Raw genomic sequence first — 24,003 nt, 5'->3', positions numbered from 1 at the left:
TTGGCGGTGCTTTACAGCTTGGTTTTCGCCTCGGAAGGTGCAATTGCAATCATGCTTTCTTAAAAGGGCTTGCTATTATATAACATATGAGTAATATAGGCGCCGTGGCAGCTTCGATGATGTGTGTGGCGATAGCTACGTATCTCTCAGTGTATCCATTCTTCTTGATGGTACCCATCGTATTAATGTTACACTCAGTCAAAGCAGAGACAATCTTGTCGATAGGGTGTAAATGTCTGCTAATATGTGGCATTTGGCTGGGTGTGTTATTGTACTTGTCGTGGAGTTTATTGGGAAATTGGGCATTTCTCGAGGTGCGTCATGCATCAACAATGCAAATAGGTGTATTTGCTATGACATCCTCGTGTTGTCTTGTGTAGGAAACGTACGTGTGGGTCGCAATGTACTCAGATTTGACCCCCAATGTTGGCATTTTCTGGTACTTTTTCATGGAAGTTTTCGACCGCTTTATCCCGTATTTTCTCTTCCTCTTGCATCTGCACCCAGTCATCTACATCGCTCCGATCTATCTACGCTTAGCGTAAGTTTCTTTCTGACATTTTTAATTTTTCTTACAATTTTTTTAAAATTTTGCTAACGCATCCATTCTTGTAGACATCGACCTCAAGCCTACGCATGTGCGTTGATTGGCATCTTTTCTTTCTTTCAGGCATATCCGTCTTTTGGTGACTTTGGTTTTTTTCTTTCGATGCTGGCCTTGCATCCGAAAACAATCATGAGTACGATAGACATTGTTCCGGCTAGGAAAACTGTGATGATGTTCTGACGAAACTCTTATGCGTATAGCCATTGAAAACCGGTTTATCTACGTGCTCGGCCTGGGTGCCGCGACGTGCATGCTGCCTATCATGTGGTTTCTGTGGCTCTTTTCAGCCTCAGGAAATGCAAACTTTTTCTACAACCAGACGCTGGTCTACCAAATTTTCAATTCGCAGCTCATCACAGCGTTCGTAGGAGCCACCATGAAACGCGACAAAGATGTGGACACGTTTCGTGCAAGTCAATTAAAAAAAACGTCTGACACGCAGTAGAATCACCATTTTATAGATCGAGCTGTCGTAGTGTTTATCATGAACATTGCTGTTGCGGTTCGATTACAGGAGCTTCTGTTCATGCAACCATCCAAGCAGTATACCCTTAACATATTGCTTTAGTTTAAGCCTTGCCGTTTTTTCGACGTTGTAATGATAAAGCGATAATAGTTTTTTTTATATATAAAAATCACGAATCGATAGTTTTACAATGAAAATGTCGACAATTATGGCGTCTTCTAAAAGATTAAAGCGTGGGCTTAGTTTCTTACAATTTTTATCGCGTTTTGATGAAAACATGCGTAGCATTGACAATAATTCGCTCTACCCGAATTTATACAATTTCATCGCGTTCGTAATTTTGACACGACCCAGCGTATGAAATCTAATTGATGATTAAAACACAGCTCATTAAAATAGAGAGGATTTTTTATGGATCGTTCGTTACTACCAAAATATGCCAAATGGTAGTTCTCACTTCTTCTGAATTTCCATTCATTCTGCCTCAATACCCACTCCATCTTGTACCCTCTCACACGTCGCAAAGTGCGACGAGTTAAGAGCAGCAAAAAGGCATCCGTGTCTCTCTATACGATCCTTAACGGGCAACATGGCTTCAGTGCTACATGCTGCTGCTTCACCTCTTGCCTCACTGCTGTTCCTGGGCACGTCGCGCATTCCGGACAATATTTAACAAACTACCAACATTTTTCTTATAAAGCTGCAACTTCACATGAATTTCCTTCCATTGCTCGATACCAAAGCGGCGCTGCAGCGAGCGCGAAATGGTCACAGTGCGGGCCAATTGATCAATTTTAGCATGCACAACGCCAGCGGTGGTTGCGCGGACGACCCACTGCTCGATATCCTCTTCGTTTACGTCCAAAGAAATGGCTACATCAGCGTACGGGATCTCGTGAAAGCCCGTTGGTAGCGTACAGAGTGTAAATAGCCGCATAGTGTCCGTCAACTCGGCCTCGTTCAATTTATTGTCGGTAAAGACACTTCCGGCCTTGTGCTGGAAGGTTTGGAATTCCTTGAGCGTCTTGGTGGAGACAATGTCTAGTAACTCCAAGATCTCTTCCCCCTGGAGCGATTCCTGTACCACGCAATTGGCAGCGAGGTCCACGCGCGACAGAAACGTAGCCACGGGATTTTGAAGAACAATCTGCACGGCACGCAAAGCCTGCTGCTTGTTTTGTTGTCCCTTCTCGTACGTTGCGAGATACTTTTCCAAATAAGTGAGCACCTTGAGCTTTTCATTTGCTTGTTCCAGTACGTCCGCTGCGGCTAAGAGGAGCGCACGACGGTCCTCCATGCAGAGCTTTTGCGTATCCACGAGTGCCTCTACCTGCATCAAGTATGGAGCCACTAGCTCCACGTTGTCTGAGGATTGCGCTAGCGTCAAAACGTCTAGCAACGCCTGCAGCTGCACCTTGGGCAGCGTCTTGGCTTTATTAAACAATGCAACTGCCACGCGAAGACGCAAGATGGCACTGGCCTTGCTTTCGCTCTTTAGAACCCGCAGGATTTGAAGTGCCGCTTCTTGTGCGCTGGGGATCACCAGGACGACGTCAAAGAGCAGCACAAAAGCGCCTTCGACGTCCGTCTCGGCTTCTAATGCCAGCAGCTGCGGAAGATTTGATACGATAGCCGCTACAACAGGCGTCCAGTCTCTCTTTTTGATTTCATTTGACAGATCCGGCAGCGCCGTGTGCGGCAGCAGGTTCTGAACGTAAGCAACGAGATTCGAGGCCATGACGAGGGGCGACTCGAGCTAAGATTATGTCGAAAATTGAATATGATTGGAGCCAACGGTTTACGAGCAATTAAAAGAAGGCGTGAAAGTGTCGGGTTTCTCAAATTATATAGTCTTCTAATTTCGACCCGTTATCGATTAATATTGCAAAAGTTGGTGCACTTTTATATTTGTAATCTTTATGTTTCACAAACACTGTAATTTAATGGGAATTTCACTCGCTGAAACTGGTCGCCGCCAGATATAAATCTGGCGGCCAAAATCTATTTTAATTAGCTAGGGTGAGGTTTTCAGATTTAAATAATTAAATAAAGTTCAGTTCCCCTTTTGATCTTAAGGCATTAAGTGCCTTCCTAAGGCTTGCGCATTGATCTGTAAGAAATAGAAGCCTTTCTAAGGTATATCCTCTTGGGCACTAGTTGCCACTTGGTTTTACAAACCCCTGAATCCCTTAAACTAGGATTCCTTAAGCTTGGATAGCTTGTAAGACTCCCTGAGTTGTTAAACCCATTAGTTCCATAGAACTAAGTGACTCTCTGAGTCTTAAAGTCTTCCTCTGACTTTAGGAGCGAGGTAGCTCCGCTACACCTGGTAGCACGCGTAGTCAATCTACGCCTGAGTCTTTACAAGACAAATTTCTCACGAAAATGGAAGAGGTTTCAGAATTCTTAGAAGCGCAACGCACCGCTTATGACAAGCTCAAAACCTTATTCGGGCTTGAGCACGTGAAATTTATTATCTCTCAGGGACCAGAGGTCCTGCATGGATGGCTTGAAGCCCCCATGCGGTACAAAGCCTCCCTGATCGGTCAGGTACAGGACCATCTAGCGGCATCTATGCCGAACCCGGTACATCTCAGTACCTGACTCATAGCCGAGGGCTCGCCCTCTAACTGCAAATGTGAAAATATTTGAGGGAGAAGAGGGAGAAACTCTCCTTTTTGGATTAAGCAGATGGAAATGTCCATTGATTTCGCCTTGTTCTTAACAGAACGGCGAAAGATGGCTATGGCCATTTCCAAACTTGAAGGTAGAGCCATGGAATGGGCACCATCGTGCAGCACGTTCATCAAGGACGCTTTTCCCTCATGGGATCCGCTGTAACAGCAAATGACGAGCATGTTTGCACCGCCTGATCAGTCTTCTCGCATGCGAGCACGGCTCCTAGCGACTCGACAGGATAAAAGAACCCTAGGGGACTTTGTCCAGGATTTGAGAACTCTCATTGCATCCATGTATCAAGCAAGACCCGATGCAAGAAGCAATTGTAGTGACCATCTTTATGGGAGGTCTCAATGAGGGCGTTGCCCGGACGGAATTGTTCCGATCTCATTCGGCTACGTTCGAAGAAGCAGTTGCCATAGCGCTATGCGCCGAGTTTGACTTTAAGTCTACTCGCGTTAGCACGCCTGTTTACCGAACAGGCTTTTCGAGCAAATGGGTTCCGTCTAATGGAGCGAAACCCATGGATTTGAGCCTAGTTGAGGAAGAAGAGGAGGCTCTTCAAGTTTTGGAACAGCATAAGACCATCCGTAGATGCTATATGTGCGGAAGCACGAAACATTTACGCCCTGCCTGCCCTCTTCGAAATTCGCGTAAAGCTCAAAAGAGCTCAGCTCCGACCTATACCGGAGATCCTCGACGGTGTGGGAAAACGTCGATACCCAGTAGGTGCAGGGCGCCCTACTGGGGAAGACCTAGGCTCTGGTGAACCTCAAGGAGGTGAGAAAAACAAGACCTATCCCCAATAAGCTCGGTGCTCAATGGCACGGGGCGAAAGTACAAGCCCGGTTTCCTGGCTTGCTAGTCGCTTAAGCGACTGTAAAGGGCTTTGATAAGCCGTGGTCAATTTTAATTGACTCAGGAGCGTCTTGCAAATTGTGCTCGACGCCTTTCCCTTGAAGGAAGTCAACAATACGTTGAGGCGCTTAGAGCGCATGAAGGTGATACAATCACTGTTCGTTTAGCGACTGGGACTCGTGTCACTGTTCCTAAAGTTCCATTGAACTTAGGTGTAAAGTCTCTGGACTTTGACAGTATCGAACGCTGTATCGTCCTTGATTTGAATTCGAGATATGATCTCATCCTTGGTATGGCCTGGTCAGAACACCATGAGCCATGTAATGATTGGAGGTCTAAGACCTTAGGCGCCACGCGCAATGTTCCTAGCAAAGTTCTGGAGAGTCATGAACCCACCTTTGCTAGGCAACAAAAGCGCTATTGGCGCGGATCATTGAATGAGTCTGTCAGTGTTTTAGACATTGGCATGTCTGAGTTAATAGACTTTAATGTTAAAAAACATTAATTCTGAGCCCGCCTCAGCAGAAATAAGTGGAACGGCACGTACTCCGTCGAGTGACACTCGTTATAATAACGATTCACTAAATGCTGAAAGCATTGTTGGCCTAAGGCCGATTCATCAAGGGTGCAACATCCCTAAGATACGTGGAGTGGCACGTCTAAGTCCACCGAGTACGGCCGGCCGAGGTGGCACCATACTGAGTGTCAATAGTGACACTATTGGCAGTTCGCCTGGGCATTTTGGGTCAAACCCTCCTAATACACGTTAAGCGACACGTAAACATTCGCTGGATAAGGAAGTTGAGTTACCTAACTCCTTGTCGGATGTCAAATTGGACACCATGTCTTGTATAGAACCAATACAGACTGGAAAACCCGGGGACGTGAATGTCCCGGTCTCTAAGAGGCGTATTGTCTTTACTCCAAGACAGGGTGGACACGAAGCGTGTATACCCTCACAAAGTCATACGTGTGAGCAAGTACATACGCTTGTAAATGGCGTAACCGGTAACATTGAGGGGGTAGTTAGCCTTGCGGCAATCCCCTCGTTGCATGCTCTTTTAGAGCAAGACCCAATGTCTATTGTTGAGTGCGGTCGAGCCTTAAAAGCTGGTGACTAATCTCAAATGGTGGTCACCCGACCTATGGTTGAGTTAAACTCATCGTCCTTTCTCGACGAAGCTGTCCTGGATGACAAAAAAGCTGCACTTAGTGCGCGAGGTGGGTCATCGATCCTTAAAGATCCTACGGATCCCTTTCATTCCTTTAATCAATGAATTCCAAGATGTGGTATGTAATAACCCACCATCTGTTTTACCTCCGGATAGAGGTGTTCGTCATGAAATTGACTTAGTTCCGGGAACCAAATATTGTGTCACAAGACAATGGCCTTTACCAAGGGAGCAGTGTGACGTCATTGACGATTTCTTCCGTGCTAAGCACGAGGCTGGAATGGTACGAGAGAGCAAATCTCCTCATTCAACACCGACAATTTGTGTCAAAAAGCCAAATGGTTAATGGCGCATTGTACATGCTTATGATAAGCTTAATGCTGCCACTAAACGAGCACAAACCCCCATTCCTAGAAAGGATGTTCTTCAAAACAAAAAAGGTGGGATGTTCAATGTACAGTGCATTGAACTTAGTCGATGGGTACTACCAATTGCTCATGCGAGCTAGTGATAGCCTGCTTACAGCGGTTTGCACCCCCAAGCGGCATGTTATGGGAGTGGCTGGTTATGCCACAACGGCTTTCCAACGCCCCGGCAACATTTAATCGTCTAGTGACGCAGCTGTTTCGTCCTCATCGAGGTTATGCACAGACTTATATCGATGACATTTTTGTCCATAGTCGTGCGGAGCAGGGTCGGTCGGATATGGAAAACCATTTAGACCATTTGCGAGCAGTGCTCGAGCGCATGCGCACAAACAAATTGTATGCCAATGCATCTAAATGCATTTTTGGCGCAAAAGAAGTTCCTTTCTTAGGGTGCTTTATTGGGAAGCGAGGCCTTAGAGCGGATCCCGCTAAGGTAAAAGCCATAGTATATCGGCCAGTTCCTAAAAGCCAAAACGATATTTGTAAGTAGTTGGGTCTCGCCAGTTATTTACTCAAATATAGCAAAAATCACGCTGATATGGCTAGGCCATTATCTAATCTCCTAAAACGACACAGAATGGTACTGGACTAGCAAAAAAAATGCTTTTCGAGGACTTAAGGATAGCCTTATCCATGCCCCGATTCTGGCACTACCAAAACCAAATTGGCCTTAAAGTGTCGTCTGTGACGCATCAGATTTTGCCGTTGGCAGTGCTCTGCTACAAACAGATGTTGATGGTCATGAACGTGTTATTGCAATCGAGTCTAGACAGTTAAAGCTGCGGAAAAGAACTATACAGTTCATGACAAAGACTTAATTGCTATGAAGTATGGTATCGTCAAATTCAGAGTTTATCTACTCGGCTCTAAGCCGTTTGTGATTTGTACAGATCACGCGTCATTACCCACGGCGACTAAGTCGCCTCATCTCTCACAGAGAATGCCCAGATGGCTATCCTTGTTTGCGGAATACAACTTCGAGGTGAAGTATAAATCCGGCAAGCAAAATGCTTTGGCCGATGCATTATCACGCAGGCCGGATTATGATCTTTCTCCTTTATCGACCTAATCCTGAATTTAACCCGTTCGGCTTACGCCAAAGATGAAAAGTGTCTAGCTCTGCTACGAGCCTTAAAGGGTATTACATTACCGGCACGTTTGCGTGCAAGATTACATCGATTTTCTATCGATAACGACATGTTGCTTTGTTGCACAGACTTTACGGACCCTCCGCGTGTCGTTGTTCCTCATGATGAGAATTTGAAGTACTGGATCCTCTATGAGGCACACTATACTGTCCTTGGTGATCATCTCTGTAGAGAAAAGACCTACGGGTCAATCAGCCTGAGTTATTGGTGGCACAAACTTTATAAATGGGTCAGCACATATGTTCGCACATGCGAAACGTGCCAACGGGTTAAGCCCTCGGCACATGCTGCTGCGCCACTAGCGAGTCTTCCCGTTCCCAATGGATGCTGGGAGTCCATTAGTATGGATTTTGTTTTTAGGCTACCGAAAGATTCAGCCGGTAACTGAAGTGTAGTGGTCTTTGTTGACCGTTTGAGCAAAATGGCTCACTTAGCGGCCGTGCCGGATTCCAATGATGGAGAGGGTTTAGCTTAGCTGTTTATCGATCGCGTGTTTCGACAACATGGGTTGCCAGTGGCAATTGTCTCCGATCGGGATCCCCGTTTCACGAATAAATTTTGGAAACCAATTTTCCGAGTGCTTGGCACCAGATTGGATATGTCCACTGCGGACCATCCGCATACCGATGGTCAAATTGAACGTGTCAACCGCGTCATTGAAGACGTTTTACGTAGCGTGTGTGCTCAGACACCAAAGCGCTGGAGCTCCATAACCCAGTATTGAAATTTGCATTAATTAACGCTGTTCATGCCTCTACAGGCCAAATTTCGTTCTACATAAACGGTCTTACCCACCCGCGCGTTCCACTAACGATTACACTGCGTAATACAGGGCTTGGTGGGGGAGAATTGGCCGAAAGGCTTGCTATTATCAGCCCTGTTACCGTTCGGAAACAAGTAAGCGAGTTTCTCGCAACGCGATTTAGTGTCTTAAGACATATAAGGGATACGAAGGCTGATAGCCAAGACAAACAAAAAGAACAAGCGGATGCCAAAGGCAGAAGCTGTATTAATTCTTATATGGTCGAAGATTGAGTTTTACTAAACGCTAAAAACCTACCTACCAACTTCGTTTCCGCGGTCTTCAAGTCCAAATTTAAAAAAAGGGATTGCGCCCGCGCTTTATTAGGCCATTTACGGTCATGGCCAAGAAGGGCCTAGCTTATACGCTAAACCTTCCTAGCAAGCTGCGTACACACCCAGTGTTTTACGTTGGCTTGCTTAAGCCATATCGGGACCCTTCACACGTGGACTTGAAGGCGCTTGCGCCGAGACAGGCGGTCGTGCCGCAGATTGCTGCATCCTCCCTATGATATCCAGCTGGCCCTCTAAACGAGGCTGCTGACGTTCCAGCGTCGAAAGACGGTCTCGAACCGCCTCAAAAGAGCTCTCAACCCGAGCAAGGACTTCACGAAGAAGTTGCACCTCGTGACGTAGAGTATCAAATGCTTCCGCCGAAATTTCGGCCCCCGCGCTGCTTGATGCGCGGAGAGAACCTTCGGTTTCATGTGGAGAAGCTTTTAAAGCAACGTCGTCGTGAAGGCCAATACCAGTATCTGGTGGAGTGGCTAGGGTACATCTCTTCTAAAAACTCTTGGGAGTTCGAGGTACCTCTATGGGCAAGATTGCCCTAACGGCGTTGACGTTTTTGAGCGCCAAGCTCAGGGTTAACTCGCGTCAAACGACGCTTTTCACCACTAAACGTGGGATTAGGTGGATCTAAAGCCTCAGTGCGGCTTTGATCCTTGGTTGTACGGTCAACCGAAGCACTGAAATATTGGCCAGGTCTTTCTTCGTTTTGTGGCATAAACGCCGAACGTAACTGGATTTGGCCTTGAGCTTAGAAAAGTCGAAGCGAAGCTTCCATTCCGAACGAACATCACCTCTATCCGCAGACTCGCCAATATTCCAGATATTACGGAGTTTGCGGGCCCGGTGAGCCCATTTCCCAAATGAGACTTCGTTTTCAGTTCTTGTTTCGTTTGGAAACAAAACGATCGAAATTTCCCTCATGGAGGTCACCGAAGCCCCACGGGCTTGATCACGTAAACGCGTCAGAATACTGGCTTCGCGCCATTACTTTCGGCGTAAAGTATTGCTCATGAAGAGAGTCGCGAGCAGCGATCTCCTCCGTCGTCCTCGCCGGGTCACCTGAGATCCAGATGGCCAAGCTATGACCCGCTATCTCTTTAAGACGCTCGTCCGCACTAAGCGAAGTGAATCTATATTCACTATGAGCCTTAGCTTTCGCTATTTCGGCTGCTCGACGACGAGCTCTTTTCGCTATAAAGATTATCTGCATTTGCTCTTCATCTAGCGGATTCGTAATGATGTTAGACTCTGGGTCCCGTGTCCTACTCAATGCAGTTAAGACATCAGCGGCTACACGTTTGGGAACGGATTTGGGGCTCGCCGACGTTCGTACGGAGGAGGAGGCGTGAGCGAACGCCGCTCTTTCCCCCCTCCTCTGATTGAAAGTGACTTTCAAAGTCCATTATTCCCTCATCATCGAGGAAGGTGCTCAGAGTCTGTGACTCACGCTTGATTGTCATTAGACAAAGGAATGGAAAACACAACCAAAAGGTTAGCTGTTTAGGCTCCAATCTCAAAGAGGAAATGAAGCGAATGTTGTCACTCGGTGTCAACAGTCTGATGGGGGAGGGTGTAATGGGGTACACATCGGTTAGAGAGCCGTTATTGTGGTACATTTCTTTATGGGTAAAATACCTTTTTATCAAATTTTAAAATAGTTAGTTACTTAAATCACATTTAACATGGGATATAAATGTGGTCGCCGCCAGATGTAAAACAGACGGCCAAAATCTATTTTAATTAGCTAGAGTAAGGTTTTTAGATTTAAATAATTCAATAAAGTTCAGTTCCCCTTTTGATCTTAAAGCATTAAGTGCCTTCCCAAGGCTTGCGCATTGATCTGTAAGAAATAGAAGCCTTTCTAAGGTATATCCTCTTGGGCACTAGTTGCCACTTGGTTTTACAAACTCCTGAATCCCTTGAACTAGGATTCCTTAAGCTTGGATAGCTTGTACGACTCCCTGAGTTGTTAAACCCATTATTTCCATAGAACTAAGTGACTCTCTGAGTCTGAAAGTCTTCCTCTGACTTTAGGAGCGAGGTAGCTCCGATATAAAAACCTTCCTCTTCACGTAGTGTACGTAAAGTATGCGAAGGCCCCTCATTAAACGGGGCACTGCCGACTTGTTCTGATTCAGTACAAGTCCACTTCTCGCTGCTTCAGTGCGAGTGGAGCCTCACGTCACTTCACGTCCACTAGTACGTGCAAAGAAAGACTCTTTTTAAACACTTGCTGTAAAGAGAGTTAAAAGTAAACTGTATTTAATATAATTAAGCTCTTCTGTTTCTATCTGTTTAATACTAATTTAATTATAAACTAATACAAAACATGTAGTAAAGTCTTATCTATCTATCTCTTTGCGTGCGTCCAGTGCTGACTGGACCGCGGAGCAAGTATATATAATGGCCTATATCTACCAATGATAAGCTTACCGCGGAGCACGTAGATATAATGGCCTATATCTATCAATGGATAAGCTTCCGAATATTATTATGTAAAGTAATATTCTCCAAATATTATTAATTGTTTTAATATTATGTTAATAAACAACCTTTAAGTGTTAATTTAATGTGACATTACACCCCGCTACATCACCCCTCCCTTATAAGACAATCGCTCTGAATGTCATTTATTAGAGTGGTCACTATGGGTCCCCGGAACCGTGAGCCCTAAGAAGCGACCACTTAATTAAAACGATTTGATTGGTCAGAACCATCATTTTCAATTTTATCGCATGGCTAACAAGTCCATGCGTATTGCGACTGGCGAGAACAGAACAGTCGCCTGATCATCCTCTGGCGGCTGATAAAAGGCCTTCAAATGAGGGGGCTCAATCGGATGGACGTGCTAATAGCATTCGCTATAGTTTGTTTGGTTCCGACGATGAGGATGATTCCTTATCGCCAGCACCGTCTCCCTGCCGTCATTCGCACATATTTCTGTGCGTGGTGATGAACATGGCACAAGCCATCGTAATAAAAGTTCTTGTGGTACCCCTGCTTCAGTATATACCGCTCAGGGGAGCGTAGACAATAAAATGTCTCGTCTTGCTCCTAAGAAGAAGCCGTAGTTTTGCCCGAACGGCTAGTCAATAGCTTGGCTGAAGAGACAACTCCTCACGATAAATATCCCTTATTTATTGCGACAGAGCTACATGACCTTGATCCAGCGCGAAGAACTTTTGCGCTAAAGAAGATTTATATCTCGATGCTTTTCTTAAGCATCGATCGTATAGTAGTAACAATAAGCGAGATAAGTCGCGCTTATGTAAGCCTGGAGCGCGTTCATTCGCAATGTCAAAGACATTGGACGCGAAGCCTCGCTTCAACGACTTAACGCGATTGGCGTTAAGTTTGAAAAACGAACTTTAACCAGTGCAAGGTATAAATTGCATCGGTTGTCACGTGAGGCTGGACTTCCATGCCTCACGTGGGGTGATCCCTGTCCGTGTTGTGTAGACAACTCGAAGAGGGTAAAAGGGGATGTCTATTCCCTTTCTTCGCCCTGGGGAAGGGCTCGCATCTCTATTGAGATGCGTGACGCGATAGACGTTTTGCAATCGATTTACAGGCGCCAGGGGCGCGTGTTTTCCGATGGGCCTCCGCGCCGTCTGTATCGTTTTGCATTAACGCGCAGCCGATTGCGAAATCGCTGGCGTCACAAACCACATAGAATGGTCTGTCTTGATCTGCAATCGCCAAGATGGGCGATTGCATCAAGCTTGGCTTGGTACCTTCAAACGAACGCTGACAATTAGCGTTCCATAACCATTTCTCGTCTTTTCTCAAGAGACGAGAGCGATGAACTATTATCTCGGCATAATTGCGAGAGTACTTGTGCAAGTACGCCGCTAAACCAAGAAACTTTCTAAGTCCCTTGACATCGACTGGAATTGGCCAGTCAGTAATTACCTTGACATTTTCGGGATCAGGGCGCACGCTGTGTTTACCGACGATGCACCCAAGAAGTGGTATTTCGCTTGCAGCGAATATTCACTTCTTGAGATTTGCGTACAGTTTATGCTTTCGCATAAGTGTAGAACCTGAAGAACGTGAGTTTTATGAACTTCCACGTCCGTATTTCCGTCCATGGCTTGGCTATGGACGAATACATCGTCGAAATAACTCGGTGCAAAATCCCGCACCGGTCTCAACAGATTTGTTACACATCTGTTGAATGTTGCAGGGGCGTTACTAAGCCCCTGAGGCATCACTAGCCATTCCCAGAGCATACCACTGGGGGTGCTCACTGCTGTGTACGGGAACCTCCAACTCTTTTACAAGCGCGGGATACGCTCGATCTCTGATAAATTCTTACGCACGATCCTCGAGTTTCAGTTTGCTATCTTTTATTGGACACAGTGTGAGCTGCCTACACAAAGTCACGGCTGAGTTCCAACAACACCCTGAGAACGGAGCTCGGTATTGCTCATCTCCAGATTGAGTACGACGTTCTCATAGCTCTTGGGCAGACTGCGAAGCAAGCAAATAGCTACGGCTTCGTCCTCCATCTCGGCGCCGATGCTGCTGAGCTTGGTGCTAATTTTAAGAACTTCATTGCAAGTAACTTCACAAACTATTTGTTAATCGATAACACCTTTAATGTACCACTTAAAATTAACTTCGTTTTAAAATATCAACTTATATAGCTTTCGCGCCGCTTCGTAAGCCTCACCGCATAACTTTTTATCGACATGGGTGGTACTAAAACACGTTAGGATTGGTAAGGACCGCTTTGGTGACTTGTAGGAGACGAATTCAAACCCTGCCCCACTAAAAAAACGCAAATGCAGCAATCTTTCCGCGCGCGCCGAAACAACACTTCGTTGCACTGGACTGAATGTCTCCATGTTATCAATTCCAGGACATTGTTTGTCGGCCCGCGCGGGTGCCTATACCGGTTACCTATTTATATAGATGTTTCTTAAAGGGGGAACTGGTATAGCCTCATACCCCTTTTGGTATTGCCACACCCCTCCCCGTCTGTTGGTAATATGTTATTAAAAAGGGGAGCTGTGATCATCCAATTTACTAGTCAAACTCGCAACTTGGAAGAGCAGATCGAGCCTTAACAAAACTACATAAACATATTATATGTGGAAAGCCTACTGCACATTTAAGCGTAGCAAAATTGAGATAACCCATGCATCTATACTCGTTGGTCCGAGAAAACATAAAGTGAGGGCCAACTTTTGGAAAATGGACCCTCAGGAAATCCCTTCACCGCATGTGGATTCCAAATGCAGGAAACCCCTCCAAATCAGGTCATGATAATTCTTACTTGGAGACTGTGAAATGAAGCGCCCTTCAAAACGCCAGTGCATCCGCAAGGTGGATCGTCAAACCGAAGTTTTGGGCTTGCGGCAAGATCGAAAAAGCATATTTTACAATTTTACGCACGAACAAAGTCCCTCTCTTTGGTCGATTACCTTGCCGGTATTATAAAGACGCGACCACGGGTGTCATGACAGAAAATACTTTTCCCTTCACAACGTCAACCCCTAAATAGCAAAGCATCGGTCAAGCGTGTCTTTCACAAAACATGTTAGCAGCAGTGCAACGGGGTGTCCCGTACACACATTTTATTTCATACAAGAGGAAAAATGAATATCATTTCTTATGAGAGAAAATAAATAAAGAAGCACAAATTTTTTATTGCTTTTATTAGTTTTGACAAAGTAATTTCAATATTGCAAAATTTGGTAATATTGACGCAATTAATTAGTTCTATTGATTGGTTGATTTAAATTTAGATCAACCTCGCGAATCGTTACAAGACACAATTAGGCGTCGCGCATGGAGGCACATCGCTTAGTTGAATAGCTACGCACGTTCCATCTAACATGTTGAAGGAAGAAGGAAGGAGCTTTCAAGCCCCCCATGATGGCTATCACGCAACGCGTAAAATTTTCACACATTTGAGTGACATTGGATATAAAGCGGTCGAATGCATGAGTTCGGTCGTTAGGCGAGCCAGCCGGATTAAGTCAAAGGTGCACAGGTGCCATTAGAAGTAAGTCCCAAAGAGGGAACTGAGACAGTAAATGTCTTAGTAGACAATAGATTAAGTGTTGGCGCTTATACACTTGATCTGCTAGCGCTCCGAAGTCAACTTTGAAGATGATTCAATTTTCAATGCTAGAAGCGACGGTACTTGCGTATATGCGTAGTGGTACAGTCAAGCAGATCAGCGTACTTGTCACAGATGACAAGTATGTGGCCGATATTCGGTCGAAATAGTATTTCTTGAGAAGGAGCGAATTCTCATCAGCTCATCGATGGACGAAAATGTCCTCGATGAGAAGACTCGGATAAAACGTCTTACGTCCCAACCCTGGGAATCTTAGTACACAAATTCTTTATAATAGGATTTGATTGAATTTAGATATGCATTTCCTGAAACCTTACTGTGCGAGTTGCCTAAGGATAAATGCACTCGACACAAAACCGGCCTTGGTCATTTCTCAGATCAGAACAGGAGGAGTCGAGCTGTAGGTCTAGCGGGGTGTTCAGATCCCCCAACACAAGATGAGGTGCATAATCTTTGAGCACTTCAGTGTCCAAACTCGAGAAAATTAATGTTTGTCCTGACTGTCCGCCGGTGTATACATATTGTGAAGATAGATAGGCATCTCATCAACCAATACTTTCACGACAAGACATTGGCCCAAGACAATCAGGTGGGAGACCTCAGCAGCCGAAAGAATCCTGGAAAGTCAGCTCAAAGAAAAGTGATTAATCCGTTGCGCCGTCCTTGTGTGGAGCGATGCAGTCGAGAAATAAGGTCACTCGAGAACAAGCGGTGAGTAAAACTAGCGTCAAGCTGAAATTTATATTTTGCATCGTGTCTGATGTCCGCAAGCTTAGTCTTTTGTAGAGAGACTAAGTGAGAGAGCAAATTCTTGACAAAGGAAGGCCCATTCTGCTTAATGCCATTGGTGTTCACTGTGAGAGCAGTAATATTGATCCACGATGTCAAGAATGAGACAGGCTTAGCAGCGAGTAGCTAGTCCGCCGACTAGAACTACAATATCCCCATTAACGGCCCGAAGTTGTAAGACCGAGGATTAACCGGGCTGACGCCATCAAGGTTTGACAGAGCTTCGAGTGTATCCAGGAAGGGTCCCTGCCACTGTACCTCTTCCCAAAGTTTTATGCAGTGTGGACAAACCTCCGACCTCAGTAAACAATGTAGGGTGTTGGGGTGGAGAAGACGCGTGTGATGCGCCAGAATCCACTCAATAGGCTGTCCTCGAGCGAGGTGTTGCCGTGGTGTTTACCTGAGAGTGACCCCACAATCTTCTGAAGAGAGGTATGCACGAGCGTCCGGCCAGTAGCAATAATCATGTCATACTTAGCACGGGGGGAAGAACGTATGACCGGGCGTGGTTGTTACGAGGCGCTATAAACGACCAATCTCCATCAGCAGTATACTGCTGTTCGATCCGTTCGATCTCGTTTGCGAGAGGCTTGAGAGTCTCCACACGACGACGAGCGACGTCGGCTTCAGCGTGATCGCGGCGAAGATAATATTGTTGCCAACCAAGCACGTCAGCCATCGTTGGACGCGTGTCAGGATGCGGTTCCGTACAAGAAGGTAGTAACGGCTGGAGGCTGAGGACCCACTTGAACGTTAGCGGCTACATTCTGGCCTCCATGATAGGAAGCTAATGATTTCGTCATAATCGCATTCAATTAGATTTCCGAGGATGCATAGGCATCGTGGCCGGAGAGCCTCACGTCGGAGAGGCAGATTGCTCTGGAATCGACGACGCCGATGAAACAGCAGCCGGAGTAGGCTGGTAGCGTGAAGCAGGCGCACATTTGTACCAGACAGTGCCTGGGCGGGAGCAATGAACGTTGAAAACATTGAATCTTCATTTGAAAGACAGAGCAGAGGTGCGTGGAAAGGCGTAGGAGTTCTTTATAACTTGATCTGACCGATAGCCGTCAAATGAGAAGTTGCAACGAGTCTTGATGCATAGCGGCAATACGAGTTTTCAACTCCTGAACAGTGTCCCCAGATCCGTTTACTCCGACAGGCCGATAAGAATTGCGATCGGCTGCGAAAAGCCTGATCAGTCGTTGCATACATACGAGTTAGTTGTTGTTTTAGCGAACCGCACGAGGGAAATGCGACATCGATAGACCTCATACATGCGAGTGGCTCTACTACCGAGCTTAGAAATGGCCATGACCACATTTGCTGCTCTGTTAGGACATTAACGGTTTAACAACCGGAGTGTGTCCCATTACACAAATTATGTAATGGAAAGCATCTATGCTCGCAATGTGAAACCTGGCAACAGCTTGAACTCTTGGCACATGCAACGGCACCGCTTACCAGTTTGACCGTACCATGGGGTGCTTGCCCATCAGTCAGGATTTTGTGTTTGGCTTACCGATAGAATCGGATGGCAACACGTACATCGTGGTCTTTGTTGAGTAATTAGCGAAATGTATCACTTAGCGGCTGTGCCGGATACAATTGACGGTGAAGGTACAGTAAAGCTGTTTATTGGTCGCATGTTTCGACAACACTTTCGCCAGTAAAATTTGTCTCTGGTAGAGATCCCTGTTTCACTGGCACGTTCTAGAAGTTGATCTTTGAAGTGCTTGGCACCAGATCGGACATGTTCACAGCGAACCATCCGCAGACCGAACGTGGCAATCGCGTTATTGAAGACAGTCTGCGCAGCATGTACCAAAGCTCTGGAGCATAATGCTCCCGATTGTTGTGTTGCGGTTGATAACGCTGTACATGCCTCAACAGGCTTAACTCCTTTTTATGTGAATGAGATCTCGCCCACCCACGCATTCCGTTTGCTCTACCACAATGTGGTTCATGGCTTGGTGAGAGAAAATAGCCGGTCGGCTTAATGATATTAGCCCTGTTACTGCCCATAACAAGGCGAGTTTCTCGCAACGCGATTCACTTTCTTAAAGACATATACGTGACACAATGGCTGATAGCCAAGACAAAAAAAAGAAACGAGCGGGTTGTAAAGGCATAAGTTGTTCTGATTCTTATAAGGTCGGTGACCAGGTCTAACGAATCGCTAAGAGCCACCTTAAGAACGGAGTGCCGGTCTTCAAAATCAAATCGCGTCCGAGCTATATTGGACCATTCACGGTCATGTCGAAAAAGGGCCTACGCTTAAAACTTTCGCGCAAGCTGCGTACACACCCATTGTTCTACGTTGGCTTGCTCAAGCTATATCAAGATCCTTCCCATGTGGTTTTGGGAAGCGATTCAGTCGAGACAGGCGGATGTGCCGCAGATTTTTGCATCATCGCAATGTCCTGGAAATTTGTTGGCCCTATTATTAACGAGATTATAGACGCTTAAGAACCAAATTATTTTAAATCGCGTCAAGGGTGCTCTCCATTCTTGCAAGATTATCATGGAGAAGTTGCACCTCGTGCTTAAAAGCCAAGATGGACTTCTTTGATATGTCGGTCCCATTCTGCGTTGCTCGACGAGCATGGGAACTTTCAGTTTCACGTGACGAAACGTTTAAAGCGACGTAGTCGCAAGCGTCAATACCAGTATCTAACCACAATCATTGGTGGATTCCCACGGTGATCAACGTTTCCTTGTGGAACGTATCCAGAATTACCGTGATGTGAAGGGGCAGCGAACGAGTTATCTAGTGACGTGATCTCTTCGGCAAATTTTGGGAGTTTAAGGTGCAAGAACGCCGGCACGGAACACACGCTGCTGTTCGTGAGCGATATCTCACTCCACTGATTATGACACCACATTAATATCTGACGCGTCTGCGTGACCACGCACGTGGTGCCTCGGTGCCCTTAATGAGAAAAATTCCGATCGTTTTGTATCGGACAGGCGAAAAGCGAGATCAAATTATCGTTTCATATAGGGTTATTCGGGCCCGTCGCTATCGCAACATTTGGGCACTTAACGAGTCTGTTAATGCGGCTGATAAGCGAAGCTTTCGTTTAAAACGATAATCAGCCACATCAACGGACTATTTATGAGCCCGTATTGCGATGCCTTCAGCTTTGCGAAAGCTGAAGGCAAGGCCGTTGTGCAGGCGGGCGCTTCCAAAGCTTCCTCTAACTGCAAACACACAGCTTTGAGCACTGGGAGGATATGTTTGACCGTCTTCTATCACGTGCATTGAGGTAGTTAGTAAGCCCTTAGGAGACCTCACCAAACGAAATTCTACCCTTACAGAAGTGACGTCACGGAAGCGGACGCCCGTTTTCTCGTGCGCACTAAATACGAAGAAGTAAGTTTAATACTGATCTATGTTCAAAATTATTAATTATAAGATTTTTTCACCCAATAATTAGATGCCATTTCTGTAGATTAGCATCTCTAACTGGCGAACGTATTTATTCTAACTACGTCGACTCGTAGATGACGTCAGTCCTAGATGTCTCCCTATTTGATGTGAATGCACCTGTGTGCATCAGATACATAAGGGTGGTCACTATGTAAATTTAACCGAGCGGCAGGTCAAATAAAATTATACGAATTAATTGACCCCCCATTGAGTGTACTTAATGGGCGTGTAACGTAAGGCAGTTAGCCCGTTACAGTTCGAGTGCCGCATATATTTGCTTACTTTCCGTATGGAAGATGTGAATATAGTTAACAATCAACTCTTGTCTTACATCTATATGGTCTCTTTTGCGTCACCTTAGTCTTGATCACGTTACTCGCAGTTTCTTAAAAAGCGGATGATCTTCTTGTATTCTCGTCTTACATGCAATGTTATGTATCAAGGCAAACGATGAAAGAGCTATCATGCAGATAAATCCACCAAAATAGGATAAAACCAGATCATTAGCGTAATTCGAGCTACTGCACAAACTTCGACCAACCAAGCGCTTTTTCAATCCATGGTGCATATCTTTCGTTCTCATGGCGAGATGCTGAGGCAAGTTTTTTTATATATGTAGGCGGGGGCTACTAAAGCTGTTAGGCACAGTGAGGAAGCGGTTTGACCGTCTTTCTTCACGTTCAATGAGGTAGTTGGTGGGCGCCTAAGCGACCTTACCCAACGAACTAAGTACCTTGGTACAAGTTTCGTCTCGGAAACGGTAATCCGTCTTCACGTGCACACTTGTTAGCTGGGAAGTAGTTATAAGACAAATTTATATTTTATCGAATTGAACATATATAAACTTTTATCCAATCAATGAATGCCACCTCTGTAGATGTGTTCCTTTACATTGCGAGCGTATTATTCTGAATACCTCGGATTACGGATGACGCTAGCCGTTATCCCTTCCAATGTGAATACACCTATGTGCATCACATACAAAGGGTGGTCACTTTATGCACCACACCCAAGTGGAAGGTCTAAGTGCTTCACATGAAGTAATTGACCATCCCGTTAGGTACATAATGTAGGAAAACGAGAGATTTGCTATTCGGTGGGTCGGAGATTCGGCTCGATGTTTGGATTAGCGTCATTCGTCTAGATAGAAGACAGAGCAGCTGCTTAGCAAGATGAGAAGATGAGTGGTGTGGATGGCTTTGGATTTCACAGCAGGTAGAAGAGAAGGCATCGAGTTTGAATTCAGAATCCTATTGTCCATCCACTGCCTCCAACTGCCACGTGCATAACAGCCAACACATAAAGTGTAGTACATAATGGGTTTGTAACATAGGGCAACGTTAGCCCGTTACAATATACATCAATCGGTACGATCTCTCTGCTCGAGAAGCAGTCAAACATCGATGCGTGTGAACGACATTGTGCGACTAAAAAACGTCGTTAAACGTTTAGGCCTGAAGTTAAAAAGAGAGTAGAGACGCGTGAGGTCATATGCATGGTACAAGGATAGTGTATGTTGCACGTTAAAAAAAGACATTGATATCAAATCAAGTTGTGTGAAGCAAAGATAAATGAGGATATAGCCAAAAGAGGCTGAATATTCTAAAAGTTTTAAAATAGCAATTAACGGAAAATTTAAATCACATTGCCTACGGTAAGCCACAAAAACATAATATTATTGAAGGAACAGTGGCAACATGGGCTAACTTGTGCTGTCCAAGAGTAATAAATTACGAGCAAAAGTGTATGAATTGATAGTGTCTGCTAATGATTCAGACCGTGTCATCTTTCTTTAATCCCTTGCGCATATAAAAGTAAAAGTGCTACAATAGTAAAAATTAATCTGATTGCACGAGGATGCTTTTTAGAACCCATTTTGTAAAAAAGAGCGATTATTCAGCCAATCACAGTGATGGAAACATACTATAAAAAGCTTAAACACGCAATTAGTGTGTCTTTGCAACAATCATTTGATGTAATGGCCAATGTCGGAAATTGAACATTAACACCTCTTGATATGTCGGTGGTTCGATAAAGGCGGTACTCATGCTAAGCGCTTAAAGGCAGTACTCACGCTAAGCGCTTAAAGGCAGTACTCATAAGGTACCGCAAGAATCGTGATCCTGTTGGCAAGATTATGAAGCGGAGCGCAGTGACTGAGAAGTCTGTATGCACCATGGATTAAATTTCACGACGGCGGACAGTATAGGTCACCTTACTGGACTTCATGTACGCTACGATAAGCTTAGTGCATCTAAGTTGTAGACGTGTCGCGTTAGTAGAGAGTTGCCAAAAAATATCGCTATTAGCATCAGTTTCAAGCTTCTGACGAGGTAGAGATTGTCGCCAATGAAATTGACCGGTTTGGAAGAAGGGTAAATAGGCAAGGCGAAGGAAAAGGCTTCCGCATTTCTGTCTTTATGATGACTATTTTTATGATAGCATGTGCGCGATAGCAACTTTAGCCGAGACAAAATCGCATGTTTGCGAATAGACAAGTAGAAACCACCACACGCAGGTCATACAGATGATCAAAATGTTTTCACAAAGTTGCACGAAACTTTCTTATCGTAGTGCGTGCACTATGAGCGACTGATTAAGCAGAGAATTGCATATGTAATTTTTATATAAACGTGAAATTACGGTCGTTTGGAAGCACAAGAATGGAAGTGAACACTTGAATTTAATGCAAGTAATATGTACGGCAAGCGTTTATACCAGCCAAAACGCTCCTTCGCGACTCCTTGCAACATTCATTTTCGAGAAGGCCAATTTTTTCTTTGAGATGAAAATTTCTTAACGACTCGATCGCAATCGTCAAGTTAATTGGGATGACGTTGGCAAGAACTTTCAACTCTTTATCTCTCGGATCGGAACCTACGATCTCGCTTAATACTTTCTTGTCGCTCAAATGAAATCGTGATGAGTACTCAAAGCAATGTAAGTACTGTACGCAGCTATTAAATTCTCGTCAATCTCACGCTGGGGGTGCGTTTCAAAGATATTGGCGTCCCTTAATCTGCTTCGAATAGAATCAGCATTGAATCCTATTTTCATCCAACGGAAGAATTGAGTCGCTTGCAACTCGACCCCAACTAAAGCATTATATAGCTGGAATTGTTCTTGTAAAAGTCTTGCCAATGCCAAGTCTTCCAAAAAAATCCAAACATACAAGTTGCCTTTACCCTCCCCCACAAGGTTGTTGTAATTCGCCCAAACTTGAAGCAATGGCAAAGCAGACGACTTTTCTTGTTCTTCAATTAGTAATTTAATGAACGAGACAGGAGCTGGACCTTCATTTTCGTGGACCCAAGTCGCTATCAGGTGTTTTAAAAGCGTTTGACTCTGAGAATTATTGATATTGTCCGGTGACGTCAGCAATAGAAGAAGTTCTTCATCGGAATACCAACGTCGAAAGGCTGTAAGGTCAATGTCATTGACGTTCTGGTGTTCTCTTTCTGCAAAACGTGCAAGATCTTTGAACCACGAGTTGTACTGCTCCGTGTCAAAAAAGCTAGGCTTTCGTATGTTTAGCTCGTGATAAACAAAATTAGTGTCAAGTTTCCAATTCAGATCGTGATACGCCTCCATCGTGCCTGGTGTCTGGCAAAACGTTTTGTAGGCATTCCACACTTTTCTTTCTATCTGCACGAGTGCCTGCATGTGCAATTCTTCGTCGTATGAGCTTAAAAGGATGTGCTTAATGTCGTCAGGGCTCAGATTCTGTCTCTGCCAACGCAGAAACTGGGTTGATTGAATCGTACAATGTTCTACGACGTGGACCGTGTTCCCAGCTATCGTGACTGCTTGATGACTTGCATCTTCCAGTTTTGTTGCGAACATTACATCTTTCAAGATCGCAGAAGCTTTAACATCAGCAGTCACCGAAGGCTTTTGCAACAATAGATCAATGTAATTCGCCCAAACACGTAGCAATGGACTAGTGAAGAGTTTCTCTCTGTCTGCGACGAGATGATTGAAAATCATTTCAATATGCGATTCAGCTGATTTGTCAGCGACCCAAAGCGGTATCAGCTTATCGACAAGTTGCTGAATCTCGTGCAGAATGATGCCATTGTCCGAAAAACGTAGAGCTGGAATCAAATTCTTATCGCCGTGAACGGATCGAAAGATTATTGCTTTAACTATATGATCATCGAAGAAATGTTTCTTCAATTCATTGGTCCACGCTTCGTACTTCGTCGTAGCAATAAACCTGTATTTTTTACTATTTTTGGCCTTTGCCCGAAGCTCGCGAGAGACGTCAAGATACGTGGTGTACGAATCCAAAATATTTTCTCGAAAGTCATTCGAAAGATTATTTGCAGTCATCAATGTGTGCAATTTGTTTGAATCGGCGCCATATTTACGCCACAACTCAAACTGTGATATTTCAAAGGTAGTTCCAATCGTGCGTAGATTACTATCCGTCGAAAGCTTTGCTGCGTGCAACAAGATGGCCAAATTTTCTTCGCCAAAGTTACGTATAAGCCCTTCGAGCAGATCCATCGTATCGGTACTCTGACTGCGCAGGCTCAAATGCTCCATAAAGGAGCCCAGTATTGGAGTAGCAATATCTCCTTGCTGGCTTTTACTCTTAATGCAAGCTGCTATGAGGTACTCGATAATCTTCTTGCGCTCCGGAAACTTGGCAAACTTGGGTGAAAACAAAAAATTCAACAATGTGGGGCTATACTCTTTAAATTCTTCAAGCGATAGATTCAAGACAGCTTGGCCTTGCAGTATCACACAATTTTCCGTCATTGCTGGATCCATAGCCAACTGATCAAGCTGTTGCAAATACTGAGCCAATAAGTGATTGTTACGCATCTTTATGGCGAACTCAGTCGATGAATCCAGCGTAAAACCGCCCATTTCCACTAGAGCTTTCACTTTGTCAGCCAAAGAGGCTTCGTTGTAATTCAGTATATGGTTCCAGAGGTTGGTATGTGTTGGATTCGATTCATCGATCAAGCGAGAGAGAAAATTGCTTATTCCCATGTGACTTATATTTCTTACAAAATTACCAAGACCTTCCAACTCGATGTTCGTTCTAGCTTCGTCGTCAGTGCGTGCTGGCTTTTCATATCGCAAAGAACGAGTCGGAATAACATTGTTGCGGTATTTAATGGGCATATGCGATGTTACTGTCGACCGCTCCGTCGTTGCTGTGTCTGCAATTGCAGGAGACGCGGCCACGTCAAGTAACAGCGCGATGTACAAGTAGCAAAAACGCATGA

At 45.0% G+C, this 24,003-nt stretch overlaps 2 protein-coding genes across 2 annotated transcripts; both read right to left on the bottom strand.

Moving 5' to 3' along the window:
* Window positions 1–1,701: 1,701 nt before the first annotated feature.
* On the bottom strand, window positions 1,702–2,811 carry CCR75_007022 (uncharacterized protein; the record flags this gene model as incomplete). The annotated part of the gene is made up of 1 exon (XM_067965086.1): window positions 1,702–2,811. One exon carries the CDS (start codon window positions 2,809–2,811, stop codon window positions 1,702–1,704), a length of 1,110 nt encoding a protein of 369 aa, XP_067819524.1.
* Window positions 2,812–21,670: 18,859 nt separating this feature from the next.
* Window positions 21,671–24,001, bottom strand: CCR75_007021 (uncharacterized protein; the record flags this gene model as incomplete). Its single annotated transcript, XM_067965085.1, has 1 exon — window positions 21,671–24,001. One exon carries the CDS (start codon window positions 23,999–24,001, stop codon window positions 21,671–21,673), a length of 2,331 nt encoding a protein of 776 aa, XP_067819523.1.
* Between the last annotated feature and the right edge of the window lie 2 nt (window positions 24,002–24,003).

Source organism: Bremia lactucae, linkage group LG9 (genome assembly GCF_004359215.1).
Source record: "Bremia lactucae strain SF5 linkage group LG9, whole genome shotgun sequence".
Taxonomy (NCBI): Eukaryota; Oomycota; class Peronosporomycetes; order Peronosporales; family Peronosporaceae; genus Bremia; species Bremia lactucae.
This window is presented reverse-complemented; position numbering and strand designations above follow the sequence as displayed.